The sequence below is a fragment of the Staurois parvus genome, unplaced genomic scaffold (genome assembly GCF_062004578.1).
Source record: "Staurois parvus isolate SC_StPar_1 unplaced genomic scaffold, SC_StPar_1.0 ptg000109l, whole genome shotgun sequence".
NCBI classification, from domain to species: Eukaryota; Metazoa; Chordata; class Amphibia; order Anura; family Ranidae; genus Staurois; species Staurois parvus.
Window position 1 is genome coordinate 161929 of NW_028317905.1, and position 16461 is coordinate 178389.

Sequence of the window (16461 nt, forward strand, 5' to 3'; positions counted from 1 at the left end):
CACTCCTGCGGTTTTCCATTTTGTCATAGGTTGCTGGCAGATTACAGGCCTCCCATAGGTGCTGCCAGACCCCAAATCTGCCATGGGCCCCCGTACCGCCTGGTCACGCTGCTGCTGGGTCCACAGTGTGACATGGGTCCCTGTACGGCCTCCCATTGCTCCCACTCTGCCATGTGCCACTTTGAGGTCTCCTCACACTCCTGCGGTTTTCCATTTTGTCATAGGTTGCTGGCAGATTACAGGCCTCCCATAGGTGCTGCCAGGCCCCAAATCTGCCATTGGCCCCCGTACCGCCTGGTCACGCTGCTGCTGGGTCCACAGTGTGACATGGGTCCCTGTACCGCCTCCCATTGCTCCCAGTCTGCCATGTGCCACTTTGAGGTCTCCTCACACTCCTGCGGTTTTCCATTTTGTCATAGGTTGCTGGCAGATTACAGGCCTCCCATAGGTGCTGCCAGGCCCCAAATCTGCCATGGGCCCCCGTACCGCCTGGTCACGCTGCTGCTGGGTCCACAGTGTGACATGGGTCCCTGTACCGCCTCCCATTGCTCCCACTCTGCCATGTGCCACTTTGAGGTCTCCTCACACTCCTGCGGTTTTCCATTTTGTCATAGGTTGCTGGCAGATTACAGGCCTCCCATAGGTGCTGCCAGGCCCCAAATCTGCCATGGGCCCCCGTACCGCCTGGTCACGCTGCTGCTGGGTCCACAGTGTGACATGGGTCCCTGTACCGCCTCCCATTGCTCCCACTCTGCCATGTGCCACTTTGAGGTCTCCTCACACTCCTGCGGTTTTCTATTTTGTCATAGGTTGCTGGCAGATTACAGGCCTCCCATAGGTGCTGCCAGGCCCCAAATCTGCCATGGGCCCCCGTACCGCCTGGTCACGCTGCTGCTGGGTCCACAGTGTGACATGGGTCCCTGTACCGCCTCCCATTGCTCCCACTCTGCCATGTGCTACTTTGAGGTCTCCTCACACTCCTGCGGTTTTCTATTTTGTCATAGGTTGCTGGCAGATTACAGGCCTCCCATAGGTGCTGCCAGGCCCCAAATCTGCCATGGGCCCCCGTACCGCCTGGTCACGCTGCTGCTGGGTCCACAGTGTGACATGGGTCCCTGTACCGCCTCCCATTGCTCCCACTCTGCCATGTGCCACTTTGAGGTCTCCTCACACTCCTGCGGTTTTCCATTTTGTCATAGGTTGCTGGCAGATTATAGGCCTCCCATAGGTGCTGCCAGGCCCCAAATCTGCCATGGGCCCCCGTACCGCCTGGTCACGCTGCTGCTGGGTCCACAGTGTGACATGGGTCCCTGTACCGCCTCCCATTGCTCCCACTCTGCCATGTGCCACTTTCAGGTCTCCTCACACTCCTGCGGTTTTCCATTTTGTCATAGGTTGCTGGCAGATTACAGGCCTCCCATAGGTGCTGCCAGGCCCCAAATCTGCCATGGGCCCCCGTACCGCCTGGTCACGCTGCTGCTGGGTCCACAGTGTGACATGGGTCCCTGTACCGCCTCCCATTGCTCCCACTCTGCCATGTGCCACTTTGAGGTCTCCTCACACTCCTGCGGTTTTCCATTTTGTCATAGGTTGCTGGCAGATTACAGGCTTCCCATAGGTGCTGCCAGACCCCAAATCTGCCATGGGCCCCCGTACCGCCTGGTCACGCTGCTGCTGGGTCCACAGTGTGACATGGGTCCCTGTACAGCCTCCCATTGCTCCCACTCTGCCATGTGCCACTTTGAGGTCTCCTCACACTCCTGCGGTTTTCCATTTTGTCATAGGTTGCTGGCAGATTACAGGCCTCCCATAGGTGCTGCCAGGCCCCAAATCTGCCATGGGCCCCCGTACCGCCTGGTCACGCTGCTGCTGGGTCCACAGTGTGACATGGGTCCCTGTACCGCCTCCCATTGCTCCCACTCTGCCATGTGCCACTTTGAGGTCTCCTCACACTCCTGCGGTTTTCCATTTTGTCATAGGTTGCTGGCAGATTACAGGCCTCCCATAGGTGCTGCCAGGCCCCAAATCTGCCATGGGCCCCCGTACCGCCTGGTCACACTGCTGCTGGGTCCACAGTGTGACATGGGTCCCTGTACGGCCTCCCATTGCTCCCACTCTGCCATGTGCCACTTTGAGGTCTCCTCACACTCCTGCGGTTTTCCATTTTGTCATAGGTTGCTGGCAGATTACAGGCCTCCCATAGGTGCTGCCAGGCCCCAAATCTGCCATGGGCCCCCGTACCGCCTGGTCACGCTGCTGCTGGGTCCACAGTTTGACATGGGTCCCTGTACCGCCTCCCATTGCTCCCACTCTGCCATGTGCCACTTTCAGGTCTCCTCACACTCCTGCGGTTTTCCATTTTGTCATAGGTTGCTGGCAGATTACAGGCCTCCCATAGGTGCTGCCAGACCCCAAATCTGCCATGGGCCCCCGTACCGCCTGGTCACGCTGCTGCTGGGTCCACAGTGTGACATGGGTCCCTGTACCGCCTCCCATTGCTCCCACTCTGCCATGTGCCACTTTGAGGTCTCCTCACACTCCTGCGGTTTTCCATTTTGTCATAGGTTGCTGGCAGATTACAGGCCTCCCATAGGTGCTGCCAGGCCCCAAATCTGCCATGGGCCCCCGTACCGCCTGGTCACGCTGCTGCTGGGTCCACAGTGTGACATGGGTCCCTGTACCACCTCCCATTGCTCCCACTCTGCCATGTGCCACTTTGAGGTCTCCTCACACTCCTGCGGTTTTCCATTTTGTCATAGGTTGCTGGCAGATTACAGGCCTCCCATAGGTGCTGCCAGGCCCCAAATCTGCCATGGGCCCCCGTACCGCCTGGTCACGCTGCTGCTGGGTCCACAATGTGACATGGGTCCCTGTACCGCCTCCCATTGCTCCCACTCTGCCATGTGCCACTTTGAGGTCTCCTCACACTCCTGCGGTTTTCCATTTTGTCATAGGTTGCTGGCAGATTACAGGCCTCCCATAGGTGCTGCCAGGCCCCAAATCTGCCATGGGCCCCCGTACCGCCTGGTCACGCTGCTGCTGGGTCCACAGTGTGACATGGGTCCCTGTACGGCCTCCCATTGCTCCCACTCTGCCATGTGCCACTTTGAGGTCTCCTCACACTCCTGTGGTTTTCCATTTTGTCATAGGTTGCTGGCAGATTACAGGCCTCCCATAGGTGCTGCCAGGCCCCAAATCTGCCATGGGCCTCCGTACCGCCTGGTCACGCTGCTGCTGGGTCCACAGTGTGACATGGGTCCCTGTACGGCCTCCCATTGCTCCCACTCTGCCATGTGCCACTTTGAGGTCTCCTCACACTCCTGCGGTTTTCCATTTTGTCATAGGTTGCTGGCAGATTACAGGCCTCCCATAGGTGCTGCCAGGCCCCAAATCTGCCATGGGCCCCCGTACCGCCTGGTCACGCTGCTGCTGGGTCCACAGTTTGACATGGGTCCCTGTACCGCCTCCCATTGCTCCCACTCTGCCATGTGCCACTTTCAGGTCTCCTCACACTCCTGCGGTTTTCCATTTTGTCATAGGTTGCTGGCAGATTACAGGCCTCCCATAGGTGCTGCCAGGCCCCAAATCTGCCATGGGCCCCCGTACCGCCTGGTCACGCTGCTGCTGGGTCCACAGTGTGACATGGGTCCCTGTACCGCCTCCCATTGCTCCCACTCTGCCATGTGCCACTTTGAGGTCTCCTCACACTCCTGCGGTTTTCCATTTTGTCATAGGTTGCTGGCAGATTACAGGCCTCCCATAGGTGCTGCCAGGCCCCAAATCTGCCATGGGCCCTCGTACCGCCTGGTCACGCTGCTGCTGGGTCCACAGTGTGACATGGGTCCCTGTACCGCCTCCCATTGCTCCCACTCTGCCATGTGCCACTTTGAGGTCTCCTCACACTCCTGCGGTTTTCCATTTTGTCATAGGTTGCTGGCAGATTACAGGCCTCCCATAGGTGCTGCCAGGCCCCAAATCTGCCATGGGCCCCCGTACCGCCTGGTCACGCTGCTGCTGGGTCCACAGTTTGACATGGGTCCCTGTACCGCCTCCCATTGCTCCCACTCTGCCATGTGCCACTTTCAGGTCTCCTCACACTCCTGCGGTTTTCCATTTTGTCATAGGTTGCTGGCAGATTACAGGCCTCCCATAGGTGCTGCCAGACCCCAAATCTGCCATGGGCCCCCGTACCGCCTGGTCACGCTGCTGCTGGGTCCACAGTGTGACATGGGTCCCTGTACCGCCTCCCATTGCTCCCACTCTGCCATGTGCCACTTTGAGGTCTCCTCACACTCCTGCGGTTTTCCATTTTGTCATAGGTTGCTGGCAGATTACAGGCCTCCCATAGGTGCTGCCAGGCCCCAAATCTGCCATGGGCCCCCGTACCGCCTGGTCACGCTGCTGCTGGGTCCACAGTGTGACATGGGTCCCTGTACCACCTCCCATTGCTCCCACTCTGCCATGTGCCACTTTGAGGTCTCCTCACACTCCTGCGGTTTTCCATTTTGTCATAGGTTGCTGGCAGATTACAGGCCTCCCATAGGTGCTGCCAGGCCCCAAATCTGCCATGGGCCCCCGTACCGCCTGGTCACGCTGCTGCTGGGTCCACAATGTGACATGGGTCCCTGTACCGCCTCCCATTGCTCCCACTCTGCCATGTGCCACTTTGAGGTCTCCTCACACTCCTGCGGTTTTCCATTTTGTCATAGGTTGCTGGCAGATTACAGGCCTCCCATAGGTGCTGCCAGGCCCCAAATCTGCCATGGGCCCCCGTACCGCCTGGTCACGCTGCTGCTGGGTCCACAGTGTGACATGGGTCCCTGTACGGCCTCCCATTGCTCCCACTCTGCCATGTGCCACTTTGAGGTCTCCTCACACTCCTGTGGTTTTCCATTTTGTCATAGGTTGCTGGCAGATTACAGGCCTCCCATAGGTGCTGCCAGGCCCCAAATCTGCCATGGGCCTCCGTACCGCCTGGTCACGCTGCTGCTGGGTCCACAGTGTGACATGGGTCCCTGTACGGCCTCCCATTGCTCCCACTCTGCCATGTGCCACTTTGAGGTCTCCTCACACTCCTGCGGTTTTCCATTTTGTCATAGGTTGCTGGCAGATTACAGGCCTCCCATAGGTGCTGCCAGGCCCCAAATCTGCCATGGGCCCCCGTACCGCCTGGTCACGCTGCTGCTGGGTCCACAGTTTGACATGGGTCCCTGTACCGCCTCCCATTGCTCCCACTCTGCCATGTGCCACTTTCAGGTCTCCTCACACTCCTGCGGTTTTCCATTTTGTCATAGGTTGCTGGCAGATTACAGGCCTCCCATAGGTGCTGCCAGGCCCCAAATCTGCCATGGGCCCCCGTACCGCCTGGTCACGCTGCTGCTGGGTCCACAGTGTGACATGGGTCCCTGTACCGCCTCCCATTGCTCCCACTCTGCCATGTGCCACTTTGAGGTCTCCTCACACTCCTGCGGTTTTCCATTTTGTCATAGGTTGCTGGCAGATTACAGGCCTCCCATAGGTGCTGCCAGGCCCCAAATCTGCCATGGGCCCTCGTACCGCCTGGTCACGCTGCTGCTGGGTCCACAGTGTGACATGGGTCCCTGTACCGCCTCCCATTGCTCCCACTCTGCCATGTGCCACTTTGAGGTCTCCTCACACTCCTGCGGTTTTCCATTTTGTCATAGGTTGCTGGCAGATTACAGGCCTCCCATAGGTGCTGCCAGGCCCCAAATCTGCCATGGGCCCTCGTACCGCCTGGTCACGCTGCTGCTGGGTCCACAGTGTGACATGGGTCCCTGTACCGCCTCCCATTGCTCCCACTCTGCCATGTGCCACTTTGAGGTCTCCTCACACTCCTGCGATTTTCCATTTTGTCATAGGTTGCTGGCAGATTACAGGCCTCCCATAGGTGCTGCCAGGCCCCAAATCTGCCATGGGCCCCCGTACCGCCTGGTCACGCTGCTGCTGGGTCCACAGTGTGACATGGGTCCCTGTACCACCTCCCATTGCTCCCACTCTGCCATGTGCCACTTTGAGGTCTCCTCACACTCCTGCGGTTTTCCATTTTGTCATAGGTTGCTGGCAGATTACAGGCCTCCCATAGGTGCTGCCAGGCCCCAAATCTGCCATGGGCCCCCGTACCGCCTGGTCACGCTGCTGCTGGGTCCACAGTGTGACATGGGTCCCTGTACCGCCTCCCATTGCTCCCACTCTGCCATGTGCCACTTTGAGGTCTCCTCACACTCCTGCGGTTTTCCATTTTGTCATAGGTTGCTGGCAGATTACAGGCCTCCCATAGGTGCTGCCAGGCCCCAAATCTGCCATGGGCCCCCGTACCGCCTGGTCACGCTGCTGCTGGGTCCACAGTGTGACATGGGTCCCTGTACGGCCTCCCATTGCTCCCACTCTGCCATGTGCCACTTTGAGGTCTCCTCACACTCCTGCGGTTTTCCATTTTGTCATAGGTTGCTGGCAGATTACAGGCCTCCCATAGGTGCTGCCAGGCCCCAAATCTGCCATGGGCCCCCGTACCGCCTGGTCACGCTGCTGCTGGGTCCACAGTTTGACATGGGTCCCTGTACCGCCTCCCATTGCTCCCACTCTGCCATGTGCCACTTTCAGGTCTCCTCACACTCCTGCTGGTTTCCATTTTGTCATAGGTTGCTGTATGGCCTCCCATTGCTGCTGCCTCCACCGCCACACTGTGGCTCCAAACACTGGTTTTGGCCCCGTGACTGGCCAAATGAGTGAAGTGTGCGGTGATTCTAAGATCGACGGCACTCATCTGCATGTCATACTGACTTACAGTATTATTTCTCTTCCCCAGCAGACTCCAAGGGCATTTAAATTAAAGGTACAGTGTTCTGCACTAATATTAAGTCTCTCTGAAGCCTAGAAACACCCTTTTTTAAGTTAAATTCACAGCGAATATATTCGACTCGAATCGAATATTTTCCACGAATTCGCCGAATCAGTCAAATCAAATTTTTGAATACTTCGCTCATCTCTAGTGACCATAGTCACTGCTGCTGTCACCAGTATGTGATGATGGCACTCTCAACCTCACTCTGTTCCGACCCATGGGACTATGATTTAAGTGCCAATAGACTGAAAGTGATGGTTACAGACGTCGACTAACCCCTACACAATCAGTATCTGCCACCATGTGTTTTAACAGAAACATGCTACATTTACAGCATGCCGTGGTGTGCCAATTCTGACTTTAAGACACTTCTCTAATACATGCTGCCATACCACACGGGGATATGTAAGAGATTTACAATATAGTAGCACTTGTTCAAAGAGCAGGGATTTCTCTAAATATTATTGTGAGCAGCCTTTCTCAATATTTTTAACCCAAAAGAACCCATGAAATTATTTCCAGGTCTTGGGGAAGCTCTACTAAAATAAATTCATTGTTAGTTTGTGGGGAAAAATGCCTTTTACATTGATGGTCAGTGGAAAAAATGGACCCCCTGCAGTGATGAAATTCCAGCTAAATTATCTGCCAAGTGGCTTTGGCTCCAGAATCATGCAGGCACCAGCAGATGGGAGGTCAATCAGCTACAGTTCAAGGATCTCCCAGCAACCTCTGGAGGAACCCTGGTTAAGAATGGATCATTTAGAGCATTTAGAAATAAGGCCTAAGGATTTTTGACAGATTGTATAAAATGTGCTGCAAGAAATGTACAGAAAAATAGATTACAAAATAAAGTCTTCAACAATGCCACAGTACAATAAATGTGAATAAAAATAAAGTTCTTAAAGTGGTTCTAAAGGGTGAAGGTTTTTTTATCTTCATGTAATATATGCATAAAAGGTTAAAAGGTCCTCCCCCCCCAATATTTACCTGAGACAAATCTCGATCCAGCGATGTGGGCGAGAGCAGCTCTCCTGGGTCTCTCCCTTCTTATTGGCACAGACACAACAGGGGAAGCCATTGGCTGCTTTCAATCACAGCCAGTGAGGAGGGAGCAGGGTGGCGGGGCCAAGCCGTGCTCTGTGTGTCTTACAGAGACACAGAGGTGGCTTGGGAGTGAGCATGCGTGAGTGCCCCCAGAGCAAGCAACTTGCTCTGGGGGTGCTCAGCAAGGGGGAGGAGCAGAAAGCACCAGCGGGGGACACGAGAAGAGAAGGATCAGAGATGCTCTGTGCAAAACCATTGTTAAGTATGAGAACTTTGTTATTTTAACCTCCCTGATAGTCTAATTAATCTATATTTTTGAATGTCAAAGTGGTTGTTTTGCATGGAAATCTGTTGTTTTATATTGTAGGTCTGTAATTCTTAGGAATATCTCACTTAAATCTTAAAAAACAAGAGTCTAGTAAACATCCCGGGTATCATAAAGTTTGAAACACAAAATCATAAATTATAATATAAATAAATTATATAAATAAATATAATAATAATATAAATAAATATAAAAATAAATTATATAAATTATAATATAATACATAATTATACAAATAATAATAATAAATTTAATTCAATAATATAATCAAACCAAAAACACTGAAATTTGAAATAGAGCGCCAAGTTCGCACATCGCTGATCTCAGTCCCAGAATTGTTTTCAGTGTCTGATGATGAATTTCCCCCATGAATCACTATTGCTCAATTCTGCAAGTGATTCCAATTTACTGCTGTCCAAAGGAAATGGATGGATGGATCTCTCCCTTTTCCCCTCCAGGGGTCTCTCTCCTCCTCTAAAACTCCTCTCTCCGATGCATCTCAGATGGGTATCATAGAATAAAAACAGAAACCATGGTGCCTTATCCTTTTTAAATGGTATTTTATTAATGGTCAATTTGCCACTCACAAGATAACACTTTTGCATGAGCCATTGTAATCATAACCTTCAGTATCTGCTATACTCGCCGTACTGATCCGAGACAACGTTGGGACGTCAGAGCCCCTCCCCTACACGTTACGTCACCAGGACACGTGACTTCATCAGGGGGATACCCCCTTGTTTGTTGGAGTAGGAGCGTGGCACTTTTTTATATATTAGTTTGAGGTACATAGCATTATTTTTTATGAGTTAGTGTGAGTGTCAGGGAACCACAGGTGGTTTTATTCATTTATATATGTATTGATTTATTTAATTGATTTTTATTATCACGATTCACCATAGTAGCTCACATGTATTCATATTTTCGTTCTGCAAGTGGTTCTGATTTACTATCGCTGTTCTCTAGCCGGTCTAAAACCGCTTTTGACCTAAAGAGACGCTTTTTGGATGCCATGGACATTTCTCAGTTTACAGGTAGAAAGAACAGTAAAAATGCAGGCAGGGCGCAGGGCAAAGCACTCGGGACAAAATGTATGTGAAATGGTTTGATACAGGAATGTTATACTAACAGATTACAATGGATGGACTTTTGTCTTTTTTCAGCCGGACTAACTATGTAACTATGAAACTATGTATTGTGTGTATGTCATATTTTTACTTTTTTGAATCTCCCGCCGGTTCCGTCCCGACGCTCTCAGGGAAGGGAACCCAGAAGACGGATGCCGGCATCGGCCGGAAGACACAGCGGGAGAACATTGCGGGATCGAAGGACAAGCACTACGGTATAATCCCGAGTGTGGCTCGAGGTTACCACTTTTGTACTGTAAATGAACCCCGAGCCACACTCGGGATTAACGCCAGGAAGGTTAAACAAAAAACATCTGAACCTTTAGTATCAGTTTAACCATTTCCCAACCACCCCATAGGAGATATACTGCTAAAGGGTGGACATGCTGTGCAGAATCACGTATATAAACGTGATTCTGCACTTCCTGGCCATGGGCACGCGCATCCGCCACTTCTGCTGTGTTCACAGCAGAAGCTGATCAGCAGGTGCCAGCCAATGGATGAGCGCCGGCACTCGCTGTTCATCTAGGAGGCTGACAGAACACAGCTATGCCTATGTAAACAAACAAACAGGGCTGTGTCCTGTTAGTGGCAATGTGCTGGATTCCCTTTCCCTGCAGAGCAGGGAATAAAATCCAACACATTACCTACAATTGTAAAAACAGCACAGACAGTACCCATTACACTTAGCTAGGCACACAGTTAATCCCTTGATTCCCCTAGATGTTAACCCCTTCCCAGCCAGTGTCTTTAGTGCAGTGTCTTTAGTACTGATCACTGTATTAGCAACGCTGATTCCCACAAAGTGTCAGTTAGTGTCCGATTGTCCGCCACAATATCGTTGTCATCATAAGTCGCTGATCGCTGCCATTACTAGTATTAAAAATAAAATAAAAATTCCAGTATATATTTCATAGTTTGTAGACGCTATAGCTTTTGCGAAAACCAATCAATATACGGTTATTTGGATTTTTTTTTATACCAAAAGTATGTAGCAGAATAAATATTGGCCTAAATTTAAGAAGCAATTTGACTTTTTAAATTTGTTATTGGATATGATTTATAGCAGAAAGTAGAAAATATGTTGTTTTTTTTTTTAAATTTACGGACTTGTTTTTTTTTATAGCACAAAAAATAAAAACCCAAAGGTAATCAAATACCACCAAAAGAAAGCTCTATTTGTGGGGGAATAAATTACATAAATTCCATTTATGTACAGCATTGCATGACCGCACAATTGTCAGTTAAATAACGCAGTGCGGTATAGCAAAAACTAGCCTGGTCAGGAAGTGAGGTAAATCTTCCGGAGGTCATGTGGTAAAGGTTTTTCTTGGTCTGTAGTTCCATAGTCCAATTCAATGTTGCATAGTCTGATTCGGAGTGTCAAAGGTCACCGGACTCTGCTGTGCAGAGAAATACAAAGTAGCATGCCCTTGATGACAGGAGAGAGACTTGTGTTGTGTCTCTCCCCTACGATCACCAAGTGCTTGTCAGGAATCACTGGCCGGGACCCGGTGATTGGCATCTGTAGCTGCCAATAGCAGTGTGGGTAGAGCGACACACACATGCAATCGTGCTCCTTACATGGATATGCAAAATCACGTATACATATGTGGTTTTGTGCAGCCCTGACAGCCTGTAGCAGTACTTCTGCTATAGGGCGGCGGGCAAGTGTTGGTTCCACCTGGAGAATGTGGCTGAACTATACAGTGTACTTCAGCAATTGTTATAAGTGAGCTGTCATTCCTCTTCTTACCTGAATATGGCAACAAGTAGATTGAGCAGAAGGATGTTGGCCATGAGGAGATATAGGCACATGAGAATTATGGTCAGCCACTCTGGGAAGAGAGCATTGGTTCCATCGTTGACAACACATTTAGGCATGTTCGGGTTAGTGCCATTTTGTGAACATTGTGTTGGTTTAAAATTTAAACCTGAAAAACAAGGTGGTTATATATACCCCATCATATAGACCTTCAATCATCTTGCCATCAACTCACCACAAGAAGCACCAGCTAACTTACTGTCTATATCAGATGGGATTTCACCAAAGAGGGTGATGTAGGGGTCATAGATCACATTCCGTAAAATCCAGCCCAACCTTTCTTCATTGGTAGTAAGAATTGCCTGCTTTGCCACGCCATACGAAACAATCCAAATAGCCAGGAGGAAGAGGAAGAAGAAGATGTCTTTAACCTGGATGAGGTGAAAGATTAAAGATCTTAAAATGATAGCTGATGTTTATTTTGACTTAGTACTCGATTGTATTACATTAAGTGATTGTTTAATATACTGTATGGCTAAAGATTTGTGAACACCTGACCATCATACCTACTACATAACCATAATTACCTCTGAATCACTGAGATTATGGATTTCCAGTGAAAGATGCTGTTAATGATCTCCAATCTTTAACAAGCTCGTGCAGACTCCACCTCCGCAACATCGCCAAAATCCGCACGTTCCTAACCCCAGAAACCACTAAGCAGCTCATCCACTCCCTCATCATATCACAACTCGACTACTGCAACTCCCTCCTCACTGGCCTGCCTCGCCGCTGGCTATCCCCGCTTCAGTCGATCCTGAATGCGGCTGCCAGACTCATTCACCTTTCCAACCGCTCCATCTCCGCCACCCCCCTCTGCCAATCCCTCCACTGGCTTTCGATTGCGCAACGGATCAAATTCAAAATCCTAACACTGACGTTCAAAGCTGTCCACCATATCACTGACCTAATATCCAAGTACCGCCCAGCACGCACACTCCGCTCCTCACAAGACCTCCTTCTCTCTAGTTCCCTGGTCTCCTCCTCCCATGTCCGCCTCCAGGACTTCTCCAGGGTGTCACCCATCCTCTGGAACTCCCTGCCCCAACCCATCAGATTATCACCTACTCTCCTCCCCTTTAGGCGCACCCTGAAAACCCATCTCTTCAGGGAAGCCTACCCCACCCCCTGCTAACTTGCCAACCTCCTCTACTCTTCCTACCACTCCATCCCGCACAGCTATCTCCTTCTTTGCCACCATCCCCTCCCTCCTAGATTGTAAGCTCGAAAGAGCAGGGCCCTCGATCCCCTCATGTTTTGCATTGTATTGTTATTGTTCTGTCACATGTTCTGTCCCCCTTTGTAATGTACAGCGCTGAGCGAACTATCGGCACTTTATAAATACTGGATAATAATAATAATAATGATACAACATACACAGTTTTTAGACAATGCTGCACTTCCAATGTTGTTGCAGCAATTTGGAGAAGTACCATTTACTTTCCATCATGACTGTACCCAGGGGCATCCCTCTGGTTGGTGTCACCCGGCGCAAAAACACTTGGTGACACCCCCTCCGACGATCCCTGCAGAATGGATCGGATCTGCAGATTGAGCATAATGGATCGGAGTCAGATCCATTATTCTCCCCAATCCGCAGATCCCAACCATCCTGCGGGGATTGCGGCATGCAACCTCTACGGGGTGACACCGAACCCACTCCACGAAAAGGTAAGCTGATGATCGTTGGCTTGCTTTACAACTTACCTTTTCGTGGAGTGGGTCCAGTGTCACCCCGTGCAGTAGGTGTCACCCCATGCAGTAGGTGTCACCCCGTGCAGCACGTACCCCCTGCACCTTCTTCGGGACGCCACTGACTGTACCCCTGTGCACACAGCCAGCTTTATAAAAAGACATGGGGGTTGATTTACTAAAAATGGAGAGTGCAAACTTTGGTGCAGCTCTGCATAGAAACCAATCAGATTCCAGTTTTGTTTTGTTTTTTTTGGTCAAAGCTTAATTGAACAAGCTGAAGTTAGAAATTGATTGGCTACCATGGACAGCTGCACCAGATTTTTCACTCTCCAGTTTTAGTAAATTATCCCCATGACTTGATGAGTGTGATGGGGAAGAATTAAAGAGGCCTAAATAGAACTCTGACTTCAGCCCTACAGAACACATTTTGGGGTAGGCTGGAATACTGACTGGGAGCCAGGTAGTCTGACCCAACATCAGTACCTGACCTCACAAAATATTGTTTGGATAACACAACTCAAATCTTTTGAAAAGCCTTCCAGAAGAGTGGAGGTTGTTATAACTGCAAAGAGGAATGAGGAGGAACCCAATTTAATGCTCATGACTTTGGAACAGGCTGTCCAACAAGCTCATATAGGTGTAATGGTCAGGTGTTCACAAAGATTTAACATATACCATAAGGCTAGGTTCACATATGTGGTGGTGCCGCTACGAATCCGTAGGAAAATCCGCACAGCCGCACCACCCTCACAGAGAAATGCGGACCCGCAGGAAGGTGCCATTAGTTCTAACTGCAAAGATGAATGAGAAGGAACCCAATTTAATGCTCATGACTTTGGAACAGGCTGTCCAACAAGCTCATATAGGTGTAATGGTCAGGTGTCCACAAAGATTTAACATATACCATAAGGCTAGGTTCACATATGTGCGGGTGGTGCCGCTGCAAATCCGTAGGAAAATCCAAACAGTCACACCACCCTCACAGAGAAGTGCGGACCTGCAGGCAGGTGCTATTAGTTCTAATGGCACGCCGCCCGCACTGGAAAACGCAACCGTACTGGGAACCGAGGTTCCCATGTGGGTTGCGTTTTCGGAAGAAGTTCAGTGACTTCTTCTCTGCTTGTCCCGGGGCACGGGAGTCCATTCAAATGAATGGGCTCTCGTGCCCACGCAAAACGCATCCCGCATGGCCGCATATATGTGAACCTGGGGTAACTGTAGGATGATAAATTACACTGTTCAACAAATTTTTATTTTTTGCCAGTTTTGGAAACAAAAGGATCCATTTCTTAATGAATTTCACATTCTGAGTTCAAATATAACAATGAAATTTGTCAATTGGCTCTAGTTTTTCTGTAAACGGAAAGTTTTCTACTATAGGCGTAATGACTACATAATGCACAATAATTATATAGATAGATGTCTTTCCACAAATATAAAGCAAGTGATATTGACTACATAACAAAGCCTAAATGGCATAATATATTGCATAGGATTACCAAGAAAAATTATAGCCATAAGCTAAGTTGAATCATTTTAATACTTAGGATTCTCACTAGTTTTGTCTTCAGTTTGTGTCGGTTTTGCTTCTCTTGGCTTTTCTCTTGTATTCGAGGAAAGGGCTATCTCTTACAACTGTCCAGCAATAGTCAGCAAGCATTGATGGGCTCCATTTACCTTGATATCTTCTTTCCATAGCTGCAATGTCTTGATGGAAGCGCTCTCCATGTTCATCACTCACTGCTCCACAGTTTGGTGGGAAAAAATCCAGATGCGAATGTAGAAAATGAATTTTTAGAGACATGTTGCAACCCAGATTTCTGTAAGTCTGGATGAGTTTTTCTACCACTTTCTTGTAGTCTGGTGTTTTATTGTTTTCAAGAAAATTTGATGTCACTGATACAAATGCTGTCCAGGCAGCCTTTTCCTTTCCACGCAACAGAGAAAGAAACTCATCATCATGAATAAGTTTACGAATCTGTGGCCCAACAAAGACTCCTTCATTTATTTTTGCAGCACTAAGTGCTGGAAATTTTCTAATCAGGTACTTGAAACCTGCTTTATTCTTGTCCATTGACTTAACAAAGTTTTTCATTAATCCCAACTTGATGTGTAATGGAGGTAATAAGATCTTATTGCTGTCTACAAGTGCTGGATAGTTAACATTTTTTTCTCCAGGCTGCAATGACTGGCGTAATGGCCAGTCTCTTTTGACATAGTGCATTTCTCTCGCACGACTGTCCCACTCACAGAGGAAGCAGCAGTACTTAGTATATCCACCTTGAAGTCCAAGTAGGATAGCAATCACCTTCAGGTCACCACAAATCGACCATTGATGTTCATCATAGTTGATGCACCTTAAAAGCTCTTTCAAGTTTTCATACGTTTCTTTCATTGAAACTGCGTAAGCAACTGGAACTGACGGCAGCTGATTGCCATTATGGAGCAAAACAGCTTTAAGACTCGCCTTTGAAGCATCAATGAACAGCCTCCACTCATCGGGATCATAGCATACGCCGATGGCTGAGATTAAACCATGAACATTGTTACATACAGCAATTTCACCTTCCTTGACGAAGAATGGGATCAGATCTTTCTGACGATGACGGTAGAAAGACGTACGAACATCACTTGCTAGGAGATTCCACTGTTGTAGTCTTGACCCCAAAAGCTTTGCCTTGTTCTTCGGAAGATCCAGGTCTCTGATAAGATCGCTCAATTCCACTTGTGTAATGAGGTGTGGTTCAGTGGGTGTGGATGGAAGAAAGTCTGGGTCATGTGAGGTTGACGGTTGATGACTACATGCTTCAGGTTCTTCCTCACTTGACTCAACCACGAAGGATTCTGGTGCTTTAGGAATTGGTAGCCCCTCTCCATGAGGAACTGGATGTATTGCCGATGGAATATTTGGATAGTGCACAGATAACTTTTTCTTCTTATTTAGCCCTTTTGTTGGAGGCACCATACAAAAGTAACAATTACTAACATGATCTGTTGGCTCTCTCCAAATCATTGGCACAGCGAAAGGCATAGATGCCTTTTTTCCATTCAACCATTGCTCCAGTGCCGTCCCACAAGAATTGCAGCATATATGTGGTGCCCAGCTCTTGTCCTGGTCTCCTATCTTGCAGCCAAAATACAAGTTGTAGGCTTTCTTAATCATTCCTGCTATCCTCCTTTTTTGTGAGATAAAAGTTATTTCACCGCAGATATAGCAGAAATTATCTGCTTTATTCACACAAGTTCGAGGCATTACTGAGTAGCCTATATAAGCATAAAACAAAATGTAAAGACGCTGTCGAACTACAATCAGCTACAGATACTGCAGCTTTTATGCAGTGAAGTGATGCAATTAAAGGCTAATATTGCATCATCTCAGTATACATGCAATTTTCTATTGGTCACCAGTATCAATTGCGCAATATGCAGCTGAAGTTGCATCATAATTTTGAATGGCTTACGTCATTAGATGGGTGAATATATCATGGAAACTAGAGCCAATCAACAGTTTTCAGCACCCCAAAATTATGTAAGATTAGCTAATTTTATGCCCAAAACTTTTTACCTGTTGAACAGTGTTATC

General features: G+C 49.1%; 1 protein-coding gene across 1 annotated transcript in view; it reads right to left on the reverse strand.

Moving 5' to 3' along the window:
- Positions 1-16461, reverse strand: part of LOC149467462 (transient receptor potential cation channel subfamily M member 2-like) — a 342560-nt gene that overhangs the window by 119431 nt on the left and 206668 nt on the right. Inside the window, exons 21-22 of the mRNA XM_089671623.1 lie at positions 11383-11554; positions 11115-11292 (exon numbers count right to left, since the gene is read on the reverse strand). Coding sequence (XP_089527749.1) covers positions 11115-11292; positions 11383-11554 — 350 coding nt within the window. The remainder of the gene's footprint in view (positions 1-11114; positions 11293-11382; positions 11555-16461) is intronic.